Source organism: Megalobrama amblycephala, linkage group LG18, assembly GCF_018812025.1.
Source record: "Megalobrama amblycephala isolate DHTTF-2021 linkage group LG18, ASM1881202v1, whole genome shotgun sequence".
In the NCBI taxonomy this organism is placed as follows: domain Eukaryota; kingdom Metazoa; phylum Chordata; class Actinopteri; order Cypriniformes; family Xenocyprididae; genus Megalobrama; species Megalobrama amblycephala.
In genome coordinates this window covers 39037928-39061554 of record NC_063061.1, presented here as the reverse complement: position 1 = coordinate 39061554, position 23627 = coordinate 39037928, and the positions used below count along the sequence as shown (strand labels likewise).

At 39.4% G+C, this 23627-nt stretch overlaps 3 protein-coding genes across 7 annotated transcripts in view; 1 reads left to right on the top strand and 2 right to left on the bottom strand.

Annotated features, from left to right (window-relative positions):
• Positions 1–6468, bottom strand: part of jak2a (Janus kinase 2a) — a 24158-nt gene extending 17690 nt beyond the window's left edge. The window contains exon 1 of one of the 3 annotated variants that reach the window (XM_048165839.1): positions 6222–6468. The gene's annotated coding sequence lies outside the window, so the exon portion shown is untranslated. Of the gene's footprint in view, positions 1–664; positions 696–6221 lie in introns of those variants that run through there. The other 2 variants (XM_048165838.1, XM_048165840.1) reach the window with 2 other exon arrangements.
• On the top strand, positions 4473–23627 carry bxdc2 (brix domain containing 2). The gene is made up of 11 exons (XM_048165847.1): positions 4473–4553; positions 19932–20357; positions 20631–20742; positions 20820–20863; positions 20942–21012; positions 21093–21142; positions 21288–21361; positions 22382–22432; positions 22790–22891; positions 23046–23174; positions 23249–23627. Exons 1-11 carry the CDS (start codon positions 4473–4475, stop codon positions 23501–23503), a joined length of 1395 nt encoding a protein of 464 aa, XP_048021804.1. The 3' UTR covers positions 23504–23627.
• On the bottom strand, positions 10223–16816 carry stard4 (StAR-related lipid transfer (START) domain containing 4). 3 transcript variants are annotated; one of them, XM_048165849.1, is made up of 6 exons: positions 16415–16816; positions 15967–16053; positions 15804–15853; positions 15605–15731; positions 10995–11109; positions 10223–10904 (listed from the first exon to the last, which is right to left on the bottom strand). In XM_048165849.1, exons 2-6 carry the CDS (start codon positions 16051–16053, stop codon positions 10681–10683), a joined length of 603 nt encoding a protein of 200 aa, XP_048021806.1. In that variant the 5' UTR covers positions 16415–16816; the 3' UTR covers positions 10223–10680. The 3 variants fall into 3 exon arrangements, with proteins under 3 accessions (XP_048021806.1, XP_048021807.1, XP_048021805.1); XM_048165850.1 differs by having other exon boundaries at positions 15804–15850; positions 16415–16815; XM_048165848.1 differs by lacking the exon at positions 16415–16816 and adding an exon at positions 16250–16383.

Sequence of the window (23627 nt, the reverse complement as noted above, 5' to 3'; positions counted from 1 at the left end):
CACACAACACTTACACACACTCACACTCACACACACTCTCACACAACACTTACACAACACTTACACACACTCTCACAACACTTACACAACACTTACACACACTCTCACGCAACACTTACACACACTCTCACGCAACACTTACACACACTCACACTCTCACACAACACTCACACAACACTTACACACACTCACACTCTCACACAACACTCACACAACACTTACACACACTCACACTCACACACACTCTCACACAACACTTACACACACTCTCACACAACACTCACACTGTGCAGCTAAAAAGCACATGTAGGAAAGGTAAAGTGCAGCAGATCGCGTGAGATGAAGGTGTGTCAGTGTTACAGAACTGTAGAACTGGTCATCAGGTGCTCTGTAGGGTCGCTCATGTGGTCAAATGTGTTCGAACAGCCTCTAAAAGACCCACTACTGACCTAACGCCTAAACATTATGGGAAGTGCTCTTTAAAGTTGTTGACTGAAGACCCAAGTACCAAGCACAATGTTCTCTCGCCATTCCTGATGTCTAACACACACTATTAGTGGCTGTCAGGGCAGAAACGAAAGCTGATTCTCCAGTTGCGTTCATTTGTAAATTGCGTGAGCTTATTTTGCCCATTAGATCGAAAGATCTGAAAAAACACATTTACCTGCCCATAGACCCTCCCCTCGAAGAAACAGGACAGGAGTGGTTGAAAATGGACAAAAGAGACGGATTAAAACACCAGGTGTAAACGGGAATGCGTCTCCCTCGTCTGCTTGTGATCCGATCGACCCAAACGCATCTTAACACCAGCTGTAAGCAGGGCCAGAGAGAGAGAACGACACCGATCAGTAACTGACCCATGAACCCTCGCCAGACTCTCATACGGGTGAAAAGAAGCAGAGACCACATGTGAAGTGACCAGTAGGAGTTTGCTCTGCAGCCGCGGCTCAGGCGGAGTGTGTGGAGCCGTATTTAAAAACACTGTCGACGGCGTGAATCACCGACAACCTGGACTCTCAGAAACAGGAACTGAAACATCAGAGCATGTGCATTTTATTAGAGCGTGATTTAATCGTGTGATTGACAGTCACTGCTCTCTTGGGTTTTTCCTTGAAGGACAGAGAAGTTAACGACGTGTTTCCATGAAAGCTGACTAAAACTATTTAAAGTTATTTCATCAGGAGAGACTCCTAAAGGCCCGTTAGTTTAAGAAATATATGAAGAGAAGATATAGTTTAAAAATCCTTCTAAACGTGAAAGAAAATCAGAGTCCGCAGCACAGCTATAATGATAACGGCACAGAGGAAGGATATCACTTTCAGAATGATGTTTTCTCCAGCTGATGAAGGATAAAACACTGACAGCCAATCAGAATCCATCCTGCTTCAACTCCCTTAAAAATAAACATCTTGTTGAAAACAAACTCGAGGGTTTAATTCAGTCTTTCACACACACACAGTTCACTCTAATCGAGGTCGTCTGTTGTTTAGGAATGATCCTCTCTGATCAGATGTGTGAATGCAGACGCTCATGCGGCGTGACATCAGAAAGCCGTTTATTTGACCTGATTCATCAATGCATATTTCTCTAAAGACAGAAGAGATGCGATAGTGTTGCACAAAAAACACACAAGACCAGATTTTTCCACATGATCTGAAATGAGACTCCTCCAATTCTGATCACTTCGAAAACACATTAATATCCACCATAATGCAATATTTGTGCGCATCTAAATTAAGTAATCTTGGAGTTATTCGTGTCACACAGCTGTAGATACAATCTGAGTGAGGAAGAATGAGATATAAACGAGAGACAAAAGCGTCTCAATCCTCACGTAATAATGCCCAGCGTTCAATAAATACGGGAATAAGATCCTGCCCTACTGGAGCCAGATATTTCACACAGACTTTAATGCTTTCCTGAACTTTTCATTTGCTTGCAGTCCTGCTCACAACAACATGACAAACGGTCAGAAAACACGCGCAGCTGAAGCGAGTGTCCGTCTGTTATCAGGCCGAGGCAGTGCTGTTATCTGCTGTTTTCTCACAGCTGCTCGCAGAGATACCAGAGAATAACCGTACTGAGATGCTGCTGATGGAAGCTCGTTTCTGCCACAGAATAACACATTAAGAAGCTAATTGTGACTTTCTATCTCACAATTATGACATTATCCCCTGGTTTCACAGACAAGGCTTACGCTAGTCCTAGACTAAAATGCGTGTTTGAGCTGTTTTATCTGAAAGAAACTTGTACTGTCATTGTTTTGTCTCAAGATGCACACCAGTAATGTTTTTTTCTAGTGAAAGTTTATAAAAGCTACTTAAATATCCTAATTGAACTAAGGCCTAATCCTGGCTTAGGCTAAGCCCTGTCTGTGAAACCGGGCCTTTATCTCATGATTATACATTTTTATCTCACAATTGCAAGTTTATATCTCACAATTATGAGAAAACTTTGAGATAACTTTTTTATATTTTATTCTATGGTGGAATCAAGCTTCCATAGTTCCTGCACTGCAAATCCACCCAAGCTGAGAGCATCTTACAGTTAAAGCACAGGCTCATTTTTGGGCTGTAAATGAATGCATTTGTGTTATTAGAATGTAATTTGCAGTTACATCAGAAAAGTGATTTGATCACATAATTCACGTTACTTGTGTTAATGTGTTAAGGTGATGATACACGGGGCAACTTTTTGAGCAATGTTGCCGGGCACTTTCCCACTGAGAATGAGCAACAAATATATATTAGTGATGTGTCGTTCTTGAACGATTCGTTCATTTTGAACGAATCTTTAATGTGACTCGGGAAGAACGAGTCGTCTCGGGGGGTGATTCGTTCAGTCGCGCATGTGCAATATTCTACAGGTTCTGTACTGCTAGTAGTAGTTCACCTGATGATTTAATTGATTAGTTCATTTCATGAGTCTTTCGGGTTTTGAGTCGTTCCTTAATCACGTGACAGACCCATACGCTAACCAATGCTGTGTGACCCAAGCACATTATATTTATTAGTAAATAACGTTAACTCTCCAGTTTTGTTTGAGTTTGTGTTACAACTGTTAAAGCTGAAGTTATCATAACCTTGATGTTTTAAACTAACATTAATAATTCAAATTCAAAATGTTATTTGCTTTTAATTTATGTCATTATGTCCTTTTTGAGCAATTTTCTTATACATATATTAGACCAATATGTCAAGTCTGCCTAGGAAAAGCAATTATTATAACAGCAAACTCAAAATTGGAGTAAAAATGAACAAACTAGGCTACAAATACTTTGTATTGTAGGCTTGGATTATTATATTATTATATAACCTAGTGTTTATTTACAGATAGACAGTCAAAAAGATAAATTAATCAATATTTTATTTATAACAGGGCTTTATTTATTTATAATAACACACCACAGATCCCCAAGAAACAGTAACAAAAACAGTGACAGAAATGTCAGAAATAGCATATGGGTCTGTCACGTGATTAAGGAACGACTCAAAACCCGAAAGACTCATGAAATGAATTAATCAGTTCCCTTTCCGGCTCAGAATGCATTGGCTTAGCGTATGGGTCTGTCACGTGTTTAAGGAACGACTCAAAAACCCGAAAGACTCATGAAATGAACTAATCAGTTCTCTTTCCGGCTCAAGCCCCGTTCACACCGCCAGCGACAAAGCGACAGGATCCCATTCATTTCAATGGAGCGCTGGCGACTTCCGGCGACAAGAGCGACAGTGACCGTTGGCGACGGAATGTAGGCGTGGCAAGCGACGAGAGACAAGCGACAAAAGTTCAGATATTTCAACTTTATGCAAATCAGGAGCGAATTTCGCGAGCGACAGCCAATAGGAATGAAGCTCTCTGGAGCTCACGTCACCGTCTCGAGTGCAGGCAAGACAGACAGGGATAGTTCCGGAGCGATTTCACTGTTTTATATGATTTGACTGTACATACATGGATATAATTTAAATGATGCGTGGAAAAGAAACGGTCGGCAGTCTTGTGAGTTTGATTCATACATTTTGTGTTGTTATTATATGATGCTGTGAGCATTAGCACTGCTGCAGTTCATATTACAGTTTCCCCTGCATTGTGTTTATTATTAGGGACAAGAAAATTGATTATTTGTCAAATTCGAATGACATTTTAGTATTTTTGACAGTATGAGTGAGTTTAATTTGTTGATAGACCGATCGTTAATCTAGTTAATTATTTAATGCACCGAGCTCTGCAGTCACAACACTCTACAACAGCAGAATGTTACTTTTAATTATTTTAAACCTAATTCCTTGTCCAATTAGAATGATTTCTTAGTTTTATATATCATTTGTGACTGCATTTTCTATAGATATGATCAGATGTGCAGTCTACCAATGACATTAGAGCGACAGCACTAGGAACGCCCACAAGCAACTTCACAGTAGGAGACTAGCGACATGCAGCGAAAAAGTCGCTGGCGGTGTGAACGGGGCTTCAGAATGCATTGGTTTAGCATGGGACTGCCTGTCACGTCATTAAGGAATGACTTAAACCCGAAGACTTGTCAGACAAGAGGTGAGGTGAGCTTAATCAGCTTGTCATAAACTGAAGACCCAGGTAATGAATTAATCATTTCTGAATCTTATAGCATTGTAGTTTTGTATTGTTTGTAGTGGGATCAACGTTTACATAAGTAGTAGATGTGTTGGGGAAGTAACACGTAACATTTTAATTACATTTTGCTAAAATGAACGAAATGACTCGAAAAAAGATTCGTTCATTTTGTTGAACAAGACTCAAAAGTCTGAGTCTGTAAAATGATCCGAACTTCCCATCACTAATATATATCTGGATACGTTAGATCGGTCGTGGGCAATTTTTTGAGATCCTCCAATCAGAATGTTAGCAGCCGATCACGTGACCGGTTCGGAGATTTCAGAAAAATTCAAACAAGATGGCGGCGCCTCAGCGGCAGTGGAGCGGAGAAAAGGAGTGTGAACTTTTATCTTTTTACGCTAGTAAGTTGTCATGCGTCAACCAAAACATGGAATTTACCTCATATATTGCTTAAAATGCCAACAACTGTCCGAAGTAATGTGTGTATGCTGTAATGAAGCCGTTTAAAGATTTCAGTTAAATACTAATAAGACGGGGTCTGTTTAACGGCTGTAGTAGTGTAGGCTGTAGGGCGTTTGACACATGAATAGCTTTTGATGCGATCGACGCGGGTTCGAATCCGCCTTTTGCTGAACTCGCTCTTCTCCCTTTTCCTGTCACAAATCAGATCGGAAAGGCATTTATTTTTAATAAAAATTAAGAAAATATTTGAAAAGTTGAAATAAAGTGCCTAACAAGTGTTTATAATAAAGCATTTATTGAGTTGGCAATAGATTTGCTCCTCTCTGATTAGTTGCTGCCAACTGTCTGTTGCCCTAATTAGTTGCCCTGTGTCTCATCAGGTTGCCCGTTGATGGCAACATTGCCCAGCGACATTGCTCAAAAAGCTGCCCCCTGTATCATCACCTTTACTTTACCGTTACATCAGAAAAGTGACGCGATTACATAATTCACGTTATTGTAATGCGTTACTTTACTCGTTAAATCAGAAGTGACGTGATTACATGATTCACGTTACTCGTCATGCGTTACTTTACTCGTTGCTGCAGTCAGAGACCCTTGAGGAAACTCTTAGCAGCCCATAATAATCATGACAACAGCAATGTACTTCAGTCTACAGCATAAGATAAAGCTCATCCCAAAGCATCTGTTTGTGACAGTAAATCTCACTGATTCAGTTCAGCTCGTCGAACTGTGAGAATCTGTCACTTTCATAAAGCTGTCAAACCCAAACCACAGCGATGTGAGAAGCTGCAGACATTCAGTGGTCAGAGAAGGTCTGAACAATAGACAAACAGTAAAACGGGCCACATGTGTGTCATAAACAGAGCGGGATGAGGGGAAACCCTCCGGATTCATAGCGAAACAGAAACAGGATTTTCCAGTAAGTGGATCTTAAAGGACACGCGCGCGCGCGCGCACACACACACACACACACACACACACACACACACACACACACACACACACACACACACACACACAAACAACAACAACAAAACAGCAAAAATCAAACCCTGAAGAATCCAAACAACCTTCTGAAGCTTCAATCGCCACAACAACTTGTCGATCCGTTATAAATATCTCCGTGAAGATAAACGTGTGTGTGTTTATTTACTAAAGTTACTCACTCCGCTGATTCTGTTGTCATGGAGACTCGAGCCGAGCCGAACCGAACCGCATCACCGGATCGAACTGAACCCGAGACCGTCTGTCCCGTTACCGGCTGTCAAACTCACATATCCGCGCCTAGGGAGCGCGTTAGAAGCTGTAAAGGAGCCGAACCTCATTTACGGATCGGGATCCAGAGAGACACTCATCGCACGAACTTCAACTCCGATCACTCGTTCCGCCGCCGCGAGCGCGCACGCACAAGAAGCAGCTGCGTCGGTGGGCGGAGTTTCTACGTCAACGTCATCGCGGTTGAAACGGACATTGAAGTTGCAAAATAAAAAAATATTCAGGTTTTTATTTACAATATAAATGGTATTTTATCAGTTTATTTTTTATTGTTAAATTGATTTTTTTTTGCTTAATTATCCATGTATTATTATGCCGTGTCCATGGACGTGAAATTAATTTATCATTTAAAATGAACTAACAAGCACCTAAAATGCAAAGGTTTTTGACTTTCACTGAAATGATTTAGCAAAATCCAACAGAACATCTGAGTTTCTGTCTACCTTTGAGAAAAAGAGCCTGAACTTTGGTTTGCAGTGTTTTCATGTTACTGCCTCTCGTGGTGGTTTTTGATTTTCTCATTTGTAAGTTACTTTGGATAAAACATCTACTGAATATGTCAAATGGACAGAGCTATCACCTCGCAGTAAAGCACAAACTCGTTATCTTAATTTAACCCTTTCACGCATTGGGTTCACTACAGTGGACACTAGTGCATCATCCTGTAACACAGCCACCGAGTGGCAAGCCGTTGTATGTGGAATTTATTTCTCCGACGGCCTCTCAGAAAAGTCAAGCTGCTCCAGAATATATATCCATTCTTTCTATCCTACCCCAGGAGACTGTTGCAGGCAAAATAAATAAATAAATAAATAAAATGTTGTAGCATCAGGTAACATCTAAAGAGTCATCTCATTGTTCAATTTCCCAAGAACTGATTTTAGATTGGGAGGAAATTGCGATTAATCATCTGTCCACTAAATTTGGACATCATGCATCACTAGCTATATTTCAGCTATAATTCATACTATTACTGTGACTGTTATTTTTGAACATACTGCAGTAACTTTTTTGGCTGTAAATAAATGCATTTGTGTTATTAGAATGTAATTTACAGTTACATCAGAAAAGTGATCTGATTACATAATGCACATTACTTGTAATGTGTTACTTTACTCGTTACATCAGAAAAGTGATTTGATTACTCATTACACCAGAAAAGTGATCTGATTACATTATGCACGTTACTTGTAATGCGTTACTTTACTCGTTGTAATGCGTTACTTTACTCGTTACACCAGAAAAGTGATCTGATTATGTTATGCATGTTACTTGTAATGCGTTACTTTACTCGTTGTAATGCGTTACTTTACTCGTTACACCAGAAAAGTGATCTGATTACGTTATGCATGTTACTTGTAATGCGTTACTTTACTCGTTACATCAGAAAAGTGATTTGATTACTCATTACACCAGAAAAGTGATCTGATTACATTATGCACGTTACTTGTAATGCGTTACTTTACTCGTTGTAATGCGTTACTTTACTCGTTACACCAGAAAAGTGATCTGATTACATTATGCACGTTACTTGTAATGCGTTACTTTACTCGTTGTAATGCGTTACTTTACTCGTTACACCAGAAAAGTGATCTGATTATGTTATGCATGTTACTTATAATGCGTTACTTTACTCGTTGTAATGCGTTACTTTACTCGTTACACCAGAAAAGTGATCTGATTACGTTATGCATGTTACTTGTAATGCGTTACTTTACTCGTTACATCAGAAAAGTGATTTGATTACTCATTACACCAGAAAAGTGATCTGATTACATTATGCACGTTACTTGTAATGCGTTACTTTACTCGTTGTAATGCGTTACTTTACTCGTTACATCAGAAAAGTGATCTGATTACGTTATGCACGTTACTTGTAATGCGTTACTTTACTCGTTGTAATGCGTTACTTTACTCGTTACATCAGAAAAGTGATCTGATTACGTTATGCACGTTACTTGTAATGCATTACTTTACTCGTTACACCAGAAAAGTGATCTGATTACGTTATGCATGTTACTTGTAATGCGTTACTTTACTCGTTACACCAGAAAAGTGATCTGATTACGTTATGCATGTTACTTGTAATGCGTTACTTTACTCGTTACATCAGAAAAGTGATCTGATTACGTTATGCATGTTACTTGTAATGCGTTACTTTACTCGTTACACCAGAAAAGTGATCTGATTACGTTATGCATGTTACTTGTAATGCGTTACTTTACTCGTTACATCAGAAAAGTGATCTGATTACGTTATGCACGTTACTTGTAATGTGTTACTTTACTCGTTGTAATGCGTTACTTTACTCGTTACACCAGAAAAGTGATCTGATTACGTAATGCACGTTACTTGTAATGCGTTACTTTACTCGTTACACCAGAAAAGTGATCTGATTACGTTATGCATGTTACTTGTAATGCGTTACTTTACTCGTTACATCAGAAAAGTGATCTGATTACGTTATGCATGTTACTTGTAATGCGTTACTTTACTCGTTACACCAGAAAAGTGATCTGATTACGTTATGCATGTTACTTGTAATGCGTTACTTTACTCGTTACATCAGAAAAGTGATCTGATTACGTTATGCACGTTACTTGTAATGTGTTACTTTACTCGTTGTAATGCGTTACTTTACTCGTTACACCAGAAAAGTGATCTGATTACGTAATGCACGTTACTTGTAATGCGTTACTTTACTCGTTACATCAGAAAAGTGATCTGATTACGTTATGCACGTTACTTGTAATGCGTTACTTTACTCGTTGTAATGCGTTACTTTACTTGTTACATCAGAAAAGTGATCTGATTACGTTATGCACTTTACTTGTAATGCATTACTTTACTCGTTACACCAGAAAAGTGATCTGATTACGTTATGCATGTTACTTGTAATGCGTTACTTTACTCGTTACACCAGAAAAGTGATCTGATTACGTTATGCATGTTACTTGTAATGCGTTACTTTACTCGTTACATCAGAAAAGTGATCTGATTACGTTATGCATGTTACTTGTAATGCGTTACTTTACTCGTTACACCAGAAAAGTGATCTGATTACGTTATGCATGTTACTTGTAATGCGTTACTTTACTCGTTACATCAGAAAAGTGATCTGATTACGTTATGCACGTTACTTGTAATGCGTTACTTTACTCGTTGTAATGCGTTACTTTACTCGTTACACCAGAAAAGTGATCTGATTACGTAATGCACGTTACTTGTAATGCGTTACTTTACTCGTTACACCAGAAAAGTGATCTGATTACGTAATGCACGTTACTTGTAATGCATTAACCCCAACACATGAAATCACCTGATTACAAGTTTTTCTAGTTTTAAATCAACAGGTCAATGTAGATTTCAGTCTGAGGTTTACTCAGAGAGGAGAGCTATGGTAGAAATTTGATCAGCTAATAAGGGTAAATCGACGTACTCTGGTAGAATGTTTTCAACATAGTCTGAGTTGAGTTTCCACAGAGTTAGACCTTCACCAGATCTTTGATGGAATCACGTCCTCATATTCTGACATCAAAGATGAAGTTGTATGAAGTTCTTCTCCATCTGCTGGTCAAACGGGAACAAACTCAATTGTGTTTGCAATAATTGAAGGTGTATATTTTTTTTGTATTTTTTTTTCACAGTTTTCACATGCTTTTATATCATTTTTTCATTGGTTTGTTAAACACACATAGTATTACTGTGTTATTACTGTATTATGTTTAATTCAGTATCTCTTCAGTTAAAACCATAAATGCATACTGTCCACTCAGGTAAAAATCTCATTGAAAAAATTTGTATATAAAAAAAAAGTTCAAATCTTATTTTTCATGCCTTAAAGAGCAATAAAAACATAAGAAAAAAATCATTAGGTCGTCATAATTCATGCTTGAAAGGGTTAATAAGAAAAAAAAATATTTATTTCACCATCAAACTGTTCGGTTTCCTTTAAACATTTCATCCATTTGAGGAAAATAAACAAATCAGTTGAACAGTCACACAAATCTATATGTAAATACTTAGGTTAAACAAATTAACTGTGATTTTTTTTTTTTTTTTTTATGAAGTCCAGGTGCTCAGAAAGAGAGACAATGGAGAATGTCATACAATTTATTAATAAGATTTTTTTTAAAAACATAATTTTATGAAAAATACCTGTATTAAAAAATCACAATGGTTTAAAATCACATTAAACCAAAAGCAAACGTGAACAAAAACAAAACATGAAGTGCAATAATAAATAAATGTGTCCTGTGAGGATCATTTACAGTATCTGTGGAGAGCAGCAATATCACAACATACGTCATATTGATTTCACATACATTCCAGTTCTGTGTTTCATGGAGGCTAAACTTTCAGAGCTTGTCTGAGATCATGGAAAAATCTGACCAGTCCAGAAGCCATGGCCGAATCCACGGCCGTCTGCGGCACCATTCCCCTCAGGTCCGTCTGGATGTATCCGGTCAGTAGACTGACAGCGGGATCCTCCGTCGGCACACAGAACCAGCCGCACGGGTGATTGAATCCTCGAACGAACCCCGGCTTCTGCTCGGCATGATCGACGCTCACGCCTGAACGACACAAACATCACATTTAACCTCCGTCAAGAGTCACGATACGGCTCAACACAACAGAAAACTCAAGAGACGTGAGCGACTGACCGCAGGACATCAGGCCGCGCTGATAGTCGCAGGTGTAGGAGAAATCCACAAACTCTCGCGGAGAAACGATGTTCCTCAGCTGCCCCGCGGTGGTGTATTTCACAACACAACAGCCCTGAAACACAGTCAGTCCGTCAGTTCCTCTGTCGTGTGCACATCTTTGTGTCGAGGATCACAAAAACAAACACAGATTTAACCCTATAAAGCGACTGTATCATATTTAAAGGGTTAGTTCACCCAAAAATGAAAATTCTGTCATTAATTACTCACCCTCATGTCGTTCCACACCCGTAAGACCGTCGTTCATCTTCAGAACACAAATTAAGATATTTTTGATGAAATCCGAGAGGTTTTTTAATCCTCCATTGAAAGCAACGAAATTACCAATTTCAAGGTCCAGAAAGGTACTAAAGACATCATTAAAACAGTCATGTGACCTCAGTGGTTCAAGCTTAATGTTATGAAGAGACGAGAATACTTTTTGTGTGCAAAAACAAAACAAAAATAATGACTTTGTTCAACAAATGCATCTCTCGATGTTCTTACTACTTTTCTGGACATTGAATGTGGTAATTTTGTTACTTTCAATGAAGGATAAAAAACCTCTCGGATTTCATCAAAAATATCTTAATTTGTGTTCCGAACGAAGGTCTTACGGGTGTGGAACGACATGAGGGTGAGTAATTAATGACAGAAATGTAATTTTTGGGTGAACTAACCCTTTAATACGCACATTTCTAAGGCTCTAAATTAATGATATGATAAACCTGTCGCACTGTATCAAATTGCATATTTTTACATAAAACAGAGCTGTTTTTCCCTCCATATTCTCACTATTATCATTCTATGAGCCATAAAATCCTAATGCATCATATATGATCGTCAACAACCTGCGTGAAGTTGGCCCCCCACCCAACGCAAAACGTCAGCAACACAGTCTCAATCGTTTGTGCTCCGTTTGTGCTGGTTTGTGCAGTAAAAAATTTCGTTTGTGCTGCTTCAGTTTTTCAGATATTAAAATAATATTTATAGGTCATTCTGAGGTCACTCAGCCCCCCAACATGCTCCAAATTCAGCCAAAATAGTCTCAATTGTTTGTGCTTCGTTTGTGCTGGTTTGTGCCGGTGAAATTTCCGTTTGTGCTGCTTCGGTTTTTAAAATATTAAAAGAATTGGGTATTCATTCTCAGGTCCCTCAGCCCCCCACATGCTCCAAATTTGCCCAAAATAGTCTCAAACGTTTGTGCTTCATTTGTGCTGGTAAAAGTTTCGTTTGTGCTGCTTCGTTTTTTTAGATAGGGCCTATGTCTATTAAAATAATATTTATAAAATCTCAGGTCAATCAGCCGCCCACATGCTCCAAATTCACCACAAACAGTCCCAATCGTTTGTGCCGATAAAAGTTTCATTTGTGCTGCCTCGCTTTATGAATATTAGACATTGATTGCATTGAAATGAATGACACTGAACGGCTGTAAATGCAAATCGCATAAGAGCATATTATAGTGACTATTAGGCTATATACCAAAGCATAGACATTTAACAGAAATAGTAGGCGCAATGTGATTTCAAATTAAGTCTGTTTGCTTTCCTCCTTTTCAGTGACAAGTGTGTGTCAGAAACGGAAAGTTGTTGCATCAAAAAAGCTGCATCAGTCCGTGTAATTCCTTCAATTAATTAGCCTACGTCAAGAAAATACGACTTATTTAATTGTCTAACTAAACCAAATCGAAAAAACAAATATAGGCATTCGTTTAATTTGATTTTACTTGAAAGTAAACAAAGACAAAAAAGAATTAAGCCAATATAAGATTAAAAAATGAGCTTTAAGAGTTTTTTTTTTTTTTTTTTGTATTTTTGGTTTATGGGTTTAACTTAAATTAGTTTATGCTTTAAAATTCGTTTCAAATGTGTGGGTGGCCCCTAAAATACTCATTTTGGCTTTATGTGGTCTAAAACAACACTGAGGAAATTTTAATCTATTTGTATTTATTTTATTCTTAAAAGGCCTAAGTAAAACCTAATGGTGCAACATGTTTCACTCGTTATTACAAGCAGTTTTTTTGTTTTGTTTTTTATTTTTATAAATAACATAATTTGTGTTTCATTGGAAAAACCTAAAATATCAGAAAACAATGGATAGGATTGCGCAGGCGCCTCCGCGGACAAGATGCTCTCTGATGAGTGATTGATTCCTAGATGTGTATGTGTTTTATGTTTTGTATGCTTTATATTAATTGTGCCTTGTATTTTCTCCATCGGTTGTATTGAAATGTGCTTTATAAATAATAAATACAAATGAGTACAACGTTGTTGAAAGGTTTATATAATATTGTGTTTCCTGAAGGATAATTGATCATGATTACATAATTAATTGATGATAATTCTATTTTTTTTTTTTTTTTTTTTTCATTTTGCTTTTGTAAAGAAATAATGAAATAACAATATTGGATGTTTAATTGGGGTCCGGGTCCGTCATCCGTGCACCTGGTAGGCTGATTTGATTTTTTTACTTAAAAAGAAATAAAGAGGAATAAGAAAGAGTTTGATTTTTGTGTTTTGTTTTGTGTAAAAAAAAAACTGAAAACTGAAAAATAAAGATAGATTTTTCGTAATTTTATTCATGGGTAAAAAATATGATTATTCTTTAATATTTGTTTCGCATGAGTGACGCCCTGAAACGCCATTCAACTTATGTCTTGCATGTCCCATCATGCAAGTTCATCTTATGTAGGCTACTGCTCTGCATATTAGTTATTATTTTTTTTTTTTTCTAATTGGTTGTTTCATATATTTCTTGCCAATGTAGCCTACATCTATAGTGCGGAGCACAACAATAGCCTACTTCTCTTGTCCGCGGAGGCGCCTGCGCAATCCCTTCCATTGTTTTCTGATATTTTAGGTTTTTCCAATGAAACACAAACTATGTTATTATTTATAAGAATAAAAAACAAAACAAAAAACTGCTTGTAATAACGAGTGAAACATGTTGCATCATTAGGTTTTACTTAGGCCTTTTAAGAATAAAATAAATAGGCCTACAAATAAATAAAAAATTCCTCAGTGTTGTTTTAGACCACATAAAGCCAAAATGAGTATTTTAGGGGCCACCCACACATTTGAAACAAATTTTAAAGCATAAACTAATTTGTTTAACCCATAAACCAAAAATACAAAAAAAAAAAAAGTCTTATATTGGCTTAATTCTTTTTTGTCTTTGTTTATTTTCAAGTAAAATCAAATTAAACGAATGCCTATATTTGTTTTTTCGATTTGGTTTAGTTAGACAATTAAATAAGTCGTATTTTCTTGACGTAGGCTAATTAATTGAAGGAATTACACGGACTGATGCAGCTTTTTTGATGCAACAACTTTCCGTTTCTGACACACACTTGTCACTGAAAAGGAGGAAAGCAAACAGACTTAATTTGAAATCACATTGCGCCTACTATTTCTGTTAAATGTCTATGCTTTGGTATATAGCCTAATAGTCACTATAATATGCTCTTATGCGATTTGCATTTACAGCCGTTCAGTGTCATTCATTTCAATGCAATCAATGTCTAATATTTAGGCTATAAAGCGAGGCAGCACAAATGAAACTTTTATCGGCACAAACGATTGCGACTGTTTGTGGTGAATTTGGAGCATGTGGGGGGCTGAGAGACCTCAGAATGAATTGCCAATTCTTTTAATATTTTAAAAACCGAAGCAGCACAAACGAAAATTTCACCAGCACAAACGAAGCACAAACAAAGGAGACTATCTAGGGTGAATTTGAAGCATAGCCTATGTGGGGTGGGGGGCTGAGTGACCTGAGATTTTATAAATATTATTTTAACAGGCATAGGCCTATCTAAAAAAAAAAAAAAAAACCCGAAACAACACAAACGAAACTTTTACCGGCACAAACCAGCACAAACGAAACACAAACGATTGAGACTATTTTGGGCGAATTTGGAGCATGTGGGGGGGCTGAGTGACGTCATCGCCTATAATTCAAAATCTATTATTTTAAAATCGAAAGCAGCACAAACGAAACTTTTACCGGCACAAACCAGCACAAACGTTTGAGACTATTTTCGATGAATTTGGAACATGTGGGGGGGCTGAGTGACCTGAGAATGACCTATAAATATTCTTTTAATATCTAAAAAACCAAAGCAGCACAAACGAAACTTTTACCGGCACAAACCAGCACAAACGGAGCACAAACGATTGAGACTATTTTGCAGACGTTTTGCGTTGGGTGGGGGGCCAACTTCACGCAGGTTCCTCAACAAGTTTTTTTTTTTTTTTTAAGATTTGTAAAAAAAAATAAAAATATTTTGTCTAAAAGGTTCAATAAACACTTTTTTTTTTTTTTATCTTACTATTTATATGTCAGGCTTTACAGGGTTATGTGGCGTTCATAGAATGTTTAACCCTAAACAATCAGTGTAATTACAGCGCGTGGTGGACATAAATCTGCAAGATTGTGGGTGAATAATGTAAAGATAATGCTGTGTAAGGTGTTTATGGGAAGTTTATTGCTTGTTGAACTTTCACCTGCTTTCATAATCCAGTTGTACATTAACATGGCGATATAGATGTGGACATACAGACATTCACCTCGTCGAGTGTTTTCACAATCTCCATCGAAGTCATCATACTGTCCCAGCTCATCCTGCAGGGCCCGGGAATCATGAAATCAATGATCCTCCGCGGATTATCCGCGACAGTTCCTTCGGCTTTATATCTGAAAATACAAAACCATCATTAATAACTAGTTAACTCGATTAGAGCTGCTGTTTAGCGACTTTAAACTCACAGAAATCCGCTGAACTCGTCCGATGGTTTCCTCCACACGGTCACATCCTTCTGAAAGAAGCGGAGAATAAAAACTGAGGTATTTTCAGCGCGGTTTTAAATGAACGACGCGGGAAATATTTAACGGTCAGGATAGAAGAGAACGCATTTTAAACGGAACTGACTGATTTCTTCGCGATGTTCCACTCGGATTCATTCAGACTGTGATACGAGACGAGAGTTTCCCGAAGCTGTTGAGACGAGCTGTCCATCTGAAACACATTTATCAATATAACTGCAATTATTATGCGATTAAAATATACATTATAGGCGAAATTGTGTTGTTAATGTCATCTGAAACACACATTTATGAACACATCTATTATTACTGGAATTATGATATTACAGTAATTACTGCCTGAAATTTTTATTAATGTAATAGCAAACTATTCAAAATTATAGGCTAACCGAAATTACATAAAATCGCTGCATTAAAGTCACAATAAAACCACTCAGAACACTTCAAGAAGTTTTCTTTATCAATTTACAAACGATCAGAAAGCATCTAAAGTCACAAACAGCTGATCAAACATCTTCATAATTAATGAATAAATAAATATGATCCAGTCGTACCGTGTTGGCGAATATTTGCTCAGATGAAGGTGATTTTAGCTTGATTTCTTATTTCTCCACGATGTCAATACGCTGAACAGCCAATCAGAAGTGTCGACTCCGCCTTACATGTATTTATCCTCACGTGATTGGTCAAACGCAGATAGATGCGCTCATGCTCGCGGGCTGATTGGTTATTTAAATCTCGGATGTTATTCAGTAGGTCTGTCAGCTGCGCTACAGTATTGTGACACCAGAGGGCGCAAAACACAATCACACATCAAACAAACATCAACCGCTTTAATTCTTCAATCACAGTCATTACTGAACGAGTGAACACATGAAGTTTCATTCACACAGATAGATCATGTAAATATTGCTTAGTAAACCATCATTCACATCATTAAAACATAGACTACAAATAATAATAATATTAATAATATTACAAAAGCTGAATCTGTAGAAGAAACTGAAAAATATGCTGTAGTTTCATAGTAAAGGTCTCATATATTCTGGTTGTTGATGAGTTTCTGCATCCTTCGTATCTTGCGTTTGTTTTTGGGCATGATCTTGTTGTATTGTCCGTTTTTGATGAGATGTTCTTTGCTGTGGTGGATCTGAGCGCCGTGCTGCAGCTGGAAGGAGCACAGAGCCTGAAGAGGTTTGAGGAGAACCTGCGAGAAACACACCGACGTCAGACACACATCACACCAGGGTTACTGTCCTTCTGAAGAACACAAACCTCCTGAATGCTGTGGTTCTTCTCCATGATGGACAGAGTGACGGCCGCACACTCCAGCGTCGACACGCACATGTTGGTGGGCTGCGTGCGGATCACGTACTGACTGGAGGGGGCGCTGCGGAGCTGAACCTGCAGGACAAGAGCGCACGTTAAACTCGGTCCCTATTGTGACGTATATCCAAGTGAAACGCTTTGCATTGATTGAATGGTTGTGGTTTGCTATTGGTGGATCTCATGTGAGTGACAGGTTGCCCCGCCCTCATCATCAGAGAAGAGAAGAGATGCTGCAAGAGGAAGATATTCTGATTCAAGATTACGAGGAACATGAATTTAACACAATGGCGATAAATAATTTAGAATAAACACTGGACTGCTTTTGAAATCACCATGAAATCACACTGGACAATTCTTGTTTTTTATGGAATATTTCAGTCATCCAATCACAGTCAGTTTTTTTTTGTTGCACATTGAGGGATTTATTCGGTAAAGGTGTTTACAGAATAGATGAGTTTATTCGCATAATAAGAATGAGTTTATGCGCATGTCTTCTTATTCTTATCGTAAAATGATCCACCTCAATTGAGCACAAACGTGGTTTTTTTTTTTTTTTAGAATTTATGCACATCTTGGCGTTTCCATTCAGCGTTTTTATGCGATATCCCAAAATGTGTTATATGTTGACATGCTACCCACGAGGCTATCGCCACAGACCATATACATTTATTTTAATTGTTTGAACACAATTACTGCTAGAAATGATTCAGTATTCACTGGATATTGGTCGGGATGTGGAGCGGAGAGCGGGATCACACCTGTCTGGGCAGCCGCAGGAGAGCGTTCCTCAGGAACATGTCTTTAGCTTGACTCCAGGTGCCGTCGATCAGAATGACGTTGTGGGGCGTCGCGGTGAAATCCGTGCTCAGATCCTCCAGATTGTCAGCCGTGGCTCCGGGATACAGCAGGAGAGAGCGCGGGTCTCTACACACGGCCGCCAGCTCTGGATATCTGACACAGAAACACGGTCAAACACCTGCGCGTGTCGCTCAGACCCATAACTGCTGCTGTACTTCACCTCTCCTCAGAGAACCGCCGTCCGATGAAAACTTTGCATTGGCCCGGAGGGAGACACGCGGCCAGAAGCGGAACGGTGCGCAGAACGCGACTCTCCTACAGGAAGAAGAAAAGACGGTCAGGCATCTGACGGCGTCATGAAGGAGATGTTTGAGATGTTGGGACACAGACCTCGGCCGGGTGCTGGACGATGTAGAGACACGTGGAGACGTCGAGGGGACGCAGCGGGAGATACGGGCACAGACACACCTTCACCGGCCGACTGACGGAGACAAAACACACGGCATTCAGACAGAATCACATGACTGAGGAAGATCTGATAAATGTGTATCTTGTGTAGATGCACAAGAGTCGGTACTTTTACAAGTAATCGCAACAGCATTTAAAAAATATTTTGAGGGCATGAACGTGTTGCAGACTTCACAATATGAAAATTCCGAACATTTATTTTGACATTTTTTTGTCCCGTCCATTGCTATGGTTACCGAGAGTGAATCCCACATTTCAATATGGATGTCTATGGAAGGTTGTTTCCGCCACGGAATAACAAAATAAAATAGTTAAAGGATTAGTTCACTTCAGAATACAAGTTTCCTGATAATATACTCTCCTCCATGTCCTCCAAGATGTTCATGTCTTTCTTTCTTCAGTGGAAAAGAAAAGAAGGTTTTTGAGGAAAACATTCCAGGATTTTTCTCCATATAGTGGACTTCACTGGGGTTCAACGGGTTGAAGGTCCAAATGTCAGTTTTAGTGCAGCTTCAAAGAGCTCTACATGATCCCAGACGAGGAATAAGAGTCTTATCTAGAGAAACCATTGGACATTTACTAAAAAATTTTTAAAAATTATATACTTTTTAAATCGTTGTTTTACCTTTTTGTAAAGGGCATTTGACTTAGTCTGTAAACACTGGATCGGTACTTCCGTCTGCGTCACACGTGACCTTTCCAACGTGATTACATCATGCGTGGAGCATCACAGAGCAGTGCAAGACGAGCATTTGTGGTTAAAAAGTATATAATGTTTTTTTTTTTTTTAGAAAATGGTTTCTCTAGATAAGACTCTTATTCCTCGTCTGGGATCATGTAGATCTCTTTGAAGCTGCACTGAAACTGACATTTGGACCTTCAACCCGTTGAACCCCAGTGAAGTCCACTATATGGAGAAAAATTATCAGGACATTTTAATTCTGAAGTGACTAACCCTTTAAATTGTGACTTTTTATCTTGCAATTTTCCTCAAAAGAGTCTGATTTGTAAGATAAAAAGTAATTCCTGAAACTTCAGTCCTCCTTTTAGCATCATGAAAAACAAAACTTTTGTTCAAATTCTGAATGGATTATATATAAAGAGCTTTAATTTTATAATGACTGAAGCTGTAAATCACTGATCTCTGCAGCACTCTTGCGATAACTCCTCTGATTGGCCACTGCATTCAAGAGATCAACAGACAGGTCTGTGATTGGCTGTAAAGCTCAACGCTACAAAACACGCTGTAAATAGAAACGTTTGGCGCTCTACAGACTCATCTAAACCCGCCCTGATACATTACACACTTATAACAACAATCATATAACTCTATCGTGTGTGTGTGTGTGTGTGTGTGTGTGTGTGTGTGTGTGTGTGTGTGTGTGTGTGTGTGTGTGTGTGTGTGTGTGTCTGTGTCTGTGTGTGTGTGTGTCTGTGTCTGTGTCTGTCTGTCTGTCTGTCTGTCTGTCTCACCAGCATCTGCGGCAGGTCGGGCGTCTCTCGCTCATCTCCACCGGCAGATCTGACAGCACTGAAAACCCTTCTTCACCTTCATCATCATCTCTCTCCCTCGGTTCCTCCTCGTCTTCATCATCATCATCATCATCCTCGTTCATTTCTACTGCCTCTTCATTCAACTCTGAGTTCATTGTGTCTTATTCATCCAGTTCGACCCGTCCATTTCCGCTTCCGCTGACGTGTGAGTCAAAGATGGCGGCGCGCGGAGGGAAACGTGCAGCGGAGAGATCAGCACAGAGCAAGGCTAAAAGAGCGAAATTAAACCAGAACAAATCGCCACAAACCGAGAGAAAAACGAAGACCGTGTCATTCGCAGCAGATAATGAAGACGCGAGCGCGAACTCTCCCGCGAGCGTCATCAGCGTCCCGCCGCCCGTCAGCGCGGTGAGTAATACGTCATCACCGCACGTGTTTACAAACTAGACCGTATACATGTTAACCTGTGTTGTTCATGTAGTGTAATACTGACTGTAAATGAAAAGTGAACGCATGTAAACACTAGAAACAGATGAGAATGTTTACAGGAGAGTAAAGGTCACATATTGACCTGCACGTCACGTGTCTGTGTGTGTAAGACACAATACAATATAGTGTGTATATCTGTTCTTACCTATGAGAAGTGATAAACGTCATGAATGAATCCTGTTGGTTCTTCAGGGCAAATGGACGAACAAAGAGCGAGTTCTGGTCTTTTCTTCTCGCGGGATCAGCTTCAGGACGAGACACCTGATGCTGGACCTCAAGACCATGATGCCGCACAGCAAAGCTGGTAAAACCACGTTAAACCAGCACTAACCAGAACATCACCAGAACATCCGAAATCTCACTCTGTTTGTTTTCCTCCAGACTCCAAAATGGACAGAAAAGACAAACTCTTCGTGGTGAACGAGGTACTTCAGTCGCTTCCACACAAACAGTCTTGAGTTTTATTCTTCAGAGCTTTGATTCTCACCGCTGTTGTGCTTTAGGTGTGTGAAATCAAAAACTGCAACAAGTGCATCTTCTTTGAAGCCAAGAAGAAACAGGATCTCTACATGTGGTGAGAAACGCGTCATTTACACGAGAGCGAGAGTCATGTGTGCCGAGATCATCTTCACATCGTCTGTTCTTCTGTTTCAGGATCTCAAACGTCCCTCACGGACCCTCGGCCAAATTTCTCGTTCAAAACAGTACAGTTTATATGCAGTGACATATAATCATATATATGCATCATTTCCCTTTATAATCAAACCAGCTGCATTTGTAGCTGTACCTTTAAGACTCCTGTATGTAAATGAGCTGTAATAAGACTGTAAACGTGTTTTGTGTTTATAGTTCACACTCTGGCTGAGCTGAAGATGACCGGAAACTGTCTGAAAGGCTCCAGGCCACTGCTGTCCTTCGACCCGGTGAGTGAGACGCACTTATGGATCTCCTGTGTGATGATGATGATGACGGTGATGATGATGATGACGGTGATGATGATTGTGACGGTGATGATGATTGTGACGGTGATGATTGTGACGTGATGATTGTGACGTGATGATTGTGACGTGATGATTGTGACGTGATGATTGTGACGTGATGATGATGACGGTGGTGATGATTGTGACGTGATGATTGTGACGTGATGATTGTGACGTGATTATTGTGACGGTGATGATGATGACGGTGATGATGATTGTGACGGTGATGATGATTGTGACGGTGATGATGATTGTGACGGTGATGATGATTGTGACGGTGATGATGATGACGGTGATGATGATGACGGTGATGATGATGACGGTGATGATGATTGTGACGGTGATGATGATTGTGACGGTGATGATTGTGACGGTGATGATGATGACGGTGATGATGATGACGGTGATGATGATGACGGTGATGATGATTGTGACGGTGATGATGATTGTGACGTGATGATTGTGACGTGATGATTGTGACGTGATTATTGTGACGTGATGATGATGACGGTGGTGATGATGACGGTGGTGATGATTGTGACGGTGGTGATGATTGTGACGGTGATGATTGTGACGGTGATGATTGTGACGGTGATGATTGTGACGTGATTATTGTGACGTGATGATTGTGACGTGATTATTGTGACGGTGATGATGATGACGGTGATGATGACGGTGATGATGATGACGGTGATGATGATGACGGTGATGATGATGACGGTGATGATGATGACGGTGATGATGATGACGGTGATGATGACGGTGATGATGATGACGTGATGATGATGACGGTGATGATGATGACGGTGATGATTGTGACAGTGATTATTGTGTTTATGTGATGATGGTGGTGACGGTTATGATTGTGATGATGATGATGGTGATGATGTTGTGATAATGAGATTGTGATGATGATGATGATGATGATGATGATTGTAATGATGTTTTCCTGTCACTTCACAGAAATTCGACAAGGAGCCTCATTACGCGCTGCTGAAGGAACTCTTCACTCAGGTTCATTTCAAAATTAATTTCTCTTTCATTTTCTTTTTTAACAACATCTTCAGTTTAAGGAATTTGATTTTCATCTCAGTTGTCTACATGAATTATATGCACACAACATGTAAATATGTGAAATATGTAGTAATACATTTTCAGTCCACGGTATTTGAACTGATCATGTTGCTCTTTAATGCACCATTATTAATGTGACTAGCGTTAATGATCAGAATGGCAACTTTACCGGTTTAGCACTGCTCACAACACAAATGTGATTTAGTACTGAACATTTTTTTTAATGCTTGTTGCAATGTGTTTGCGTTGAGACTGATGATCGTTGAGCAATCTGATCGTCTGATGTTGTTCTCTCAGATCTTCTCCACGCCTCAGTATCACCCCAAGAGTCAGCCGTTCGTGGATCATGTGTTCAGCTTCACCATCGCAGACCACAGAATCTGGTTCAGGAACTATCAGGTGATATTACACTATCAGAGAACAGAACCTGAACTGATCTGAATAATGACTCTGTTGTCTTCTGTAGAGCTGCTGAAAATGACACTGCTGTGAAGCGATCTGTGCTGATTCAAGCGCTGTAGAAATCAAGCTTTTGTTTGGATTTCGTTCACAGATCATTGAAGAAGACGCATCTCTGGTGGAGATCGGCCCTCGCTTCGTCTTGAATCTCATCAAAATATTTCAGGGCAGCTTCGGTGGACCAACACTGTATGAAAACCCTCATTTCCAGTCGCCCAACACGGTAAGAGTTCTGGAGCACCTCAGGGTTTCTGCACGCGTTTCTCTTTACTGACGCCGTGTTTGATGTGTGTTCAGCATCGGCGAATGATCCGACTGGCCACGGCCGCCAGACAGAAGGAGAGGCAGATGGTGAAGGAGATCCGGAAGGAGAAACGCAAAGAGGAACAGGAAGTGATGACGCAGGACGTCACGGATGACGTGTTCGAGACTCCAGCGGAGCCGAAAGCGCCTCAGGTCGAGCTGGAGGCTCCAGAACCTCGACGCAGCAAGAAGCTCCGCCTCTCAGAGCTGAAGAAGAGAACGCTGATGAAACGCAAAGGCCTGCGATGATCGCTGCGATCCGATCCAGTTCTGCTCCTGAGCGTAGTGTGCTTTTCACATTCGTCTTCATCTTTGTATTGCTGTTTATTTGTTAACAATGTGATGTTAATAAAGCTTTTTATTAATATTCAAA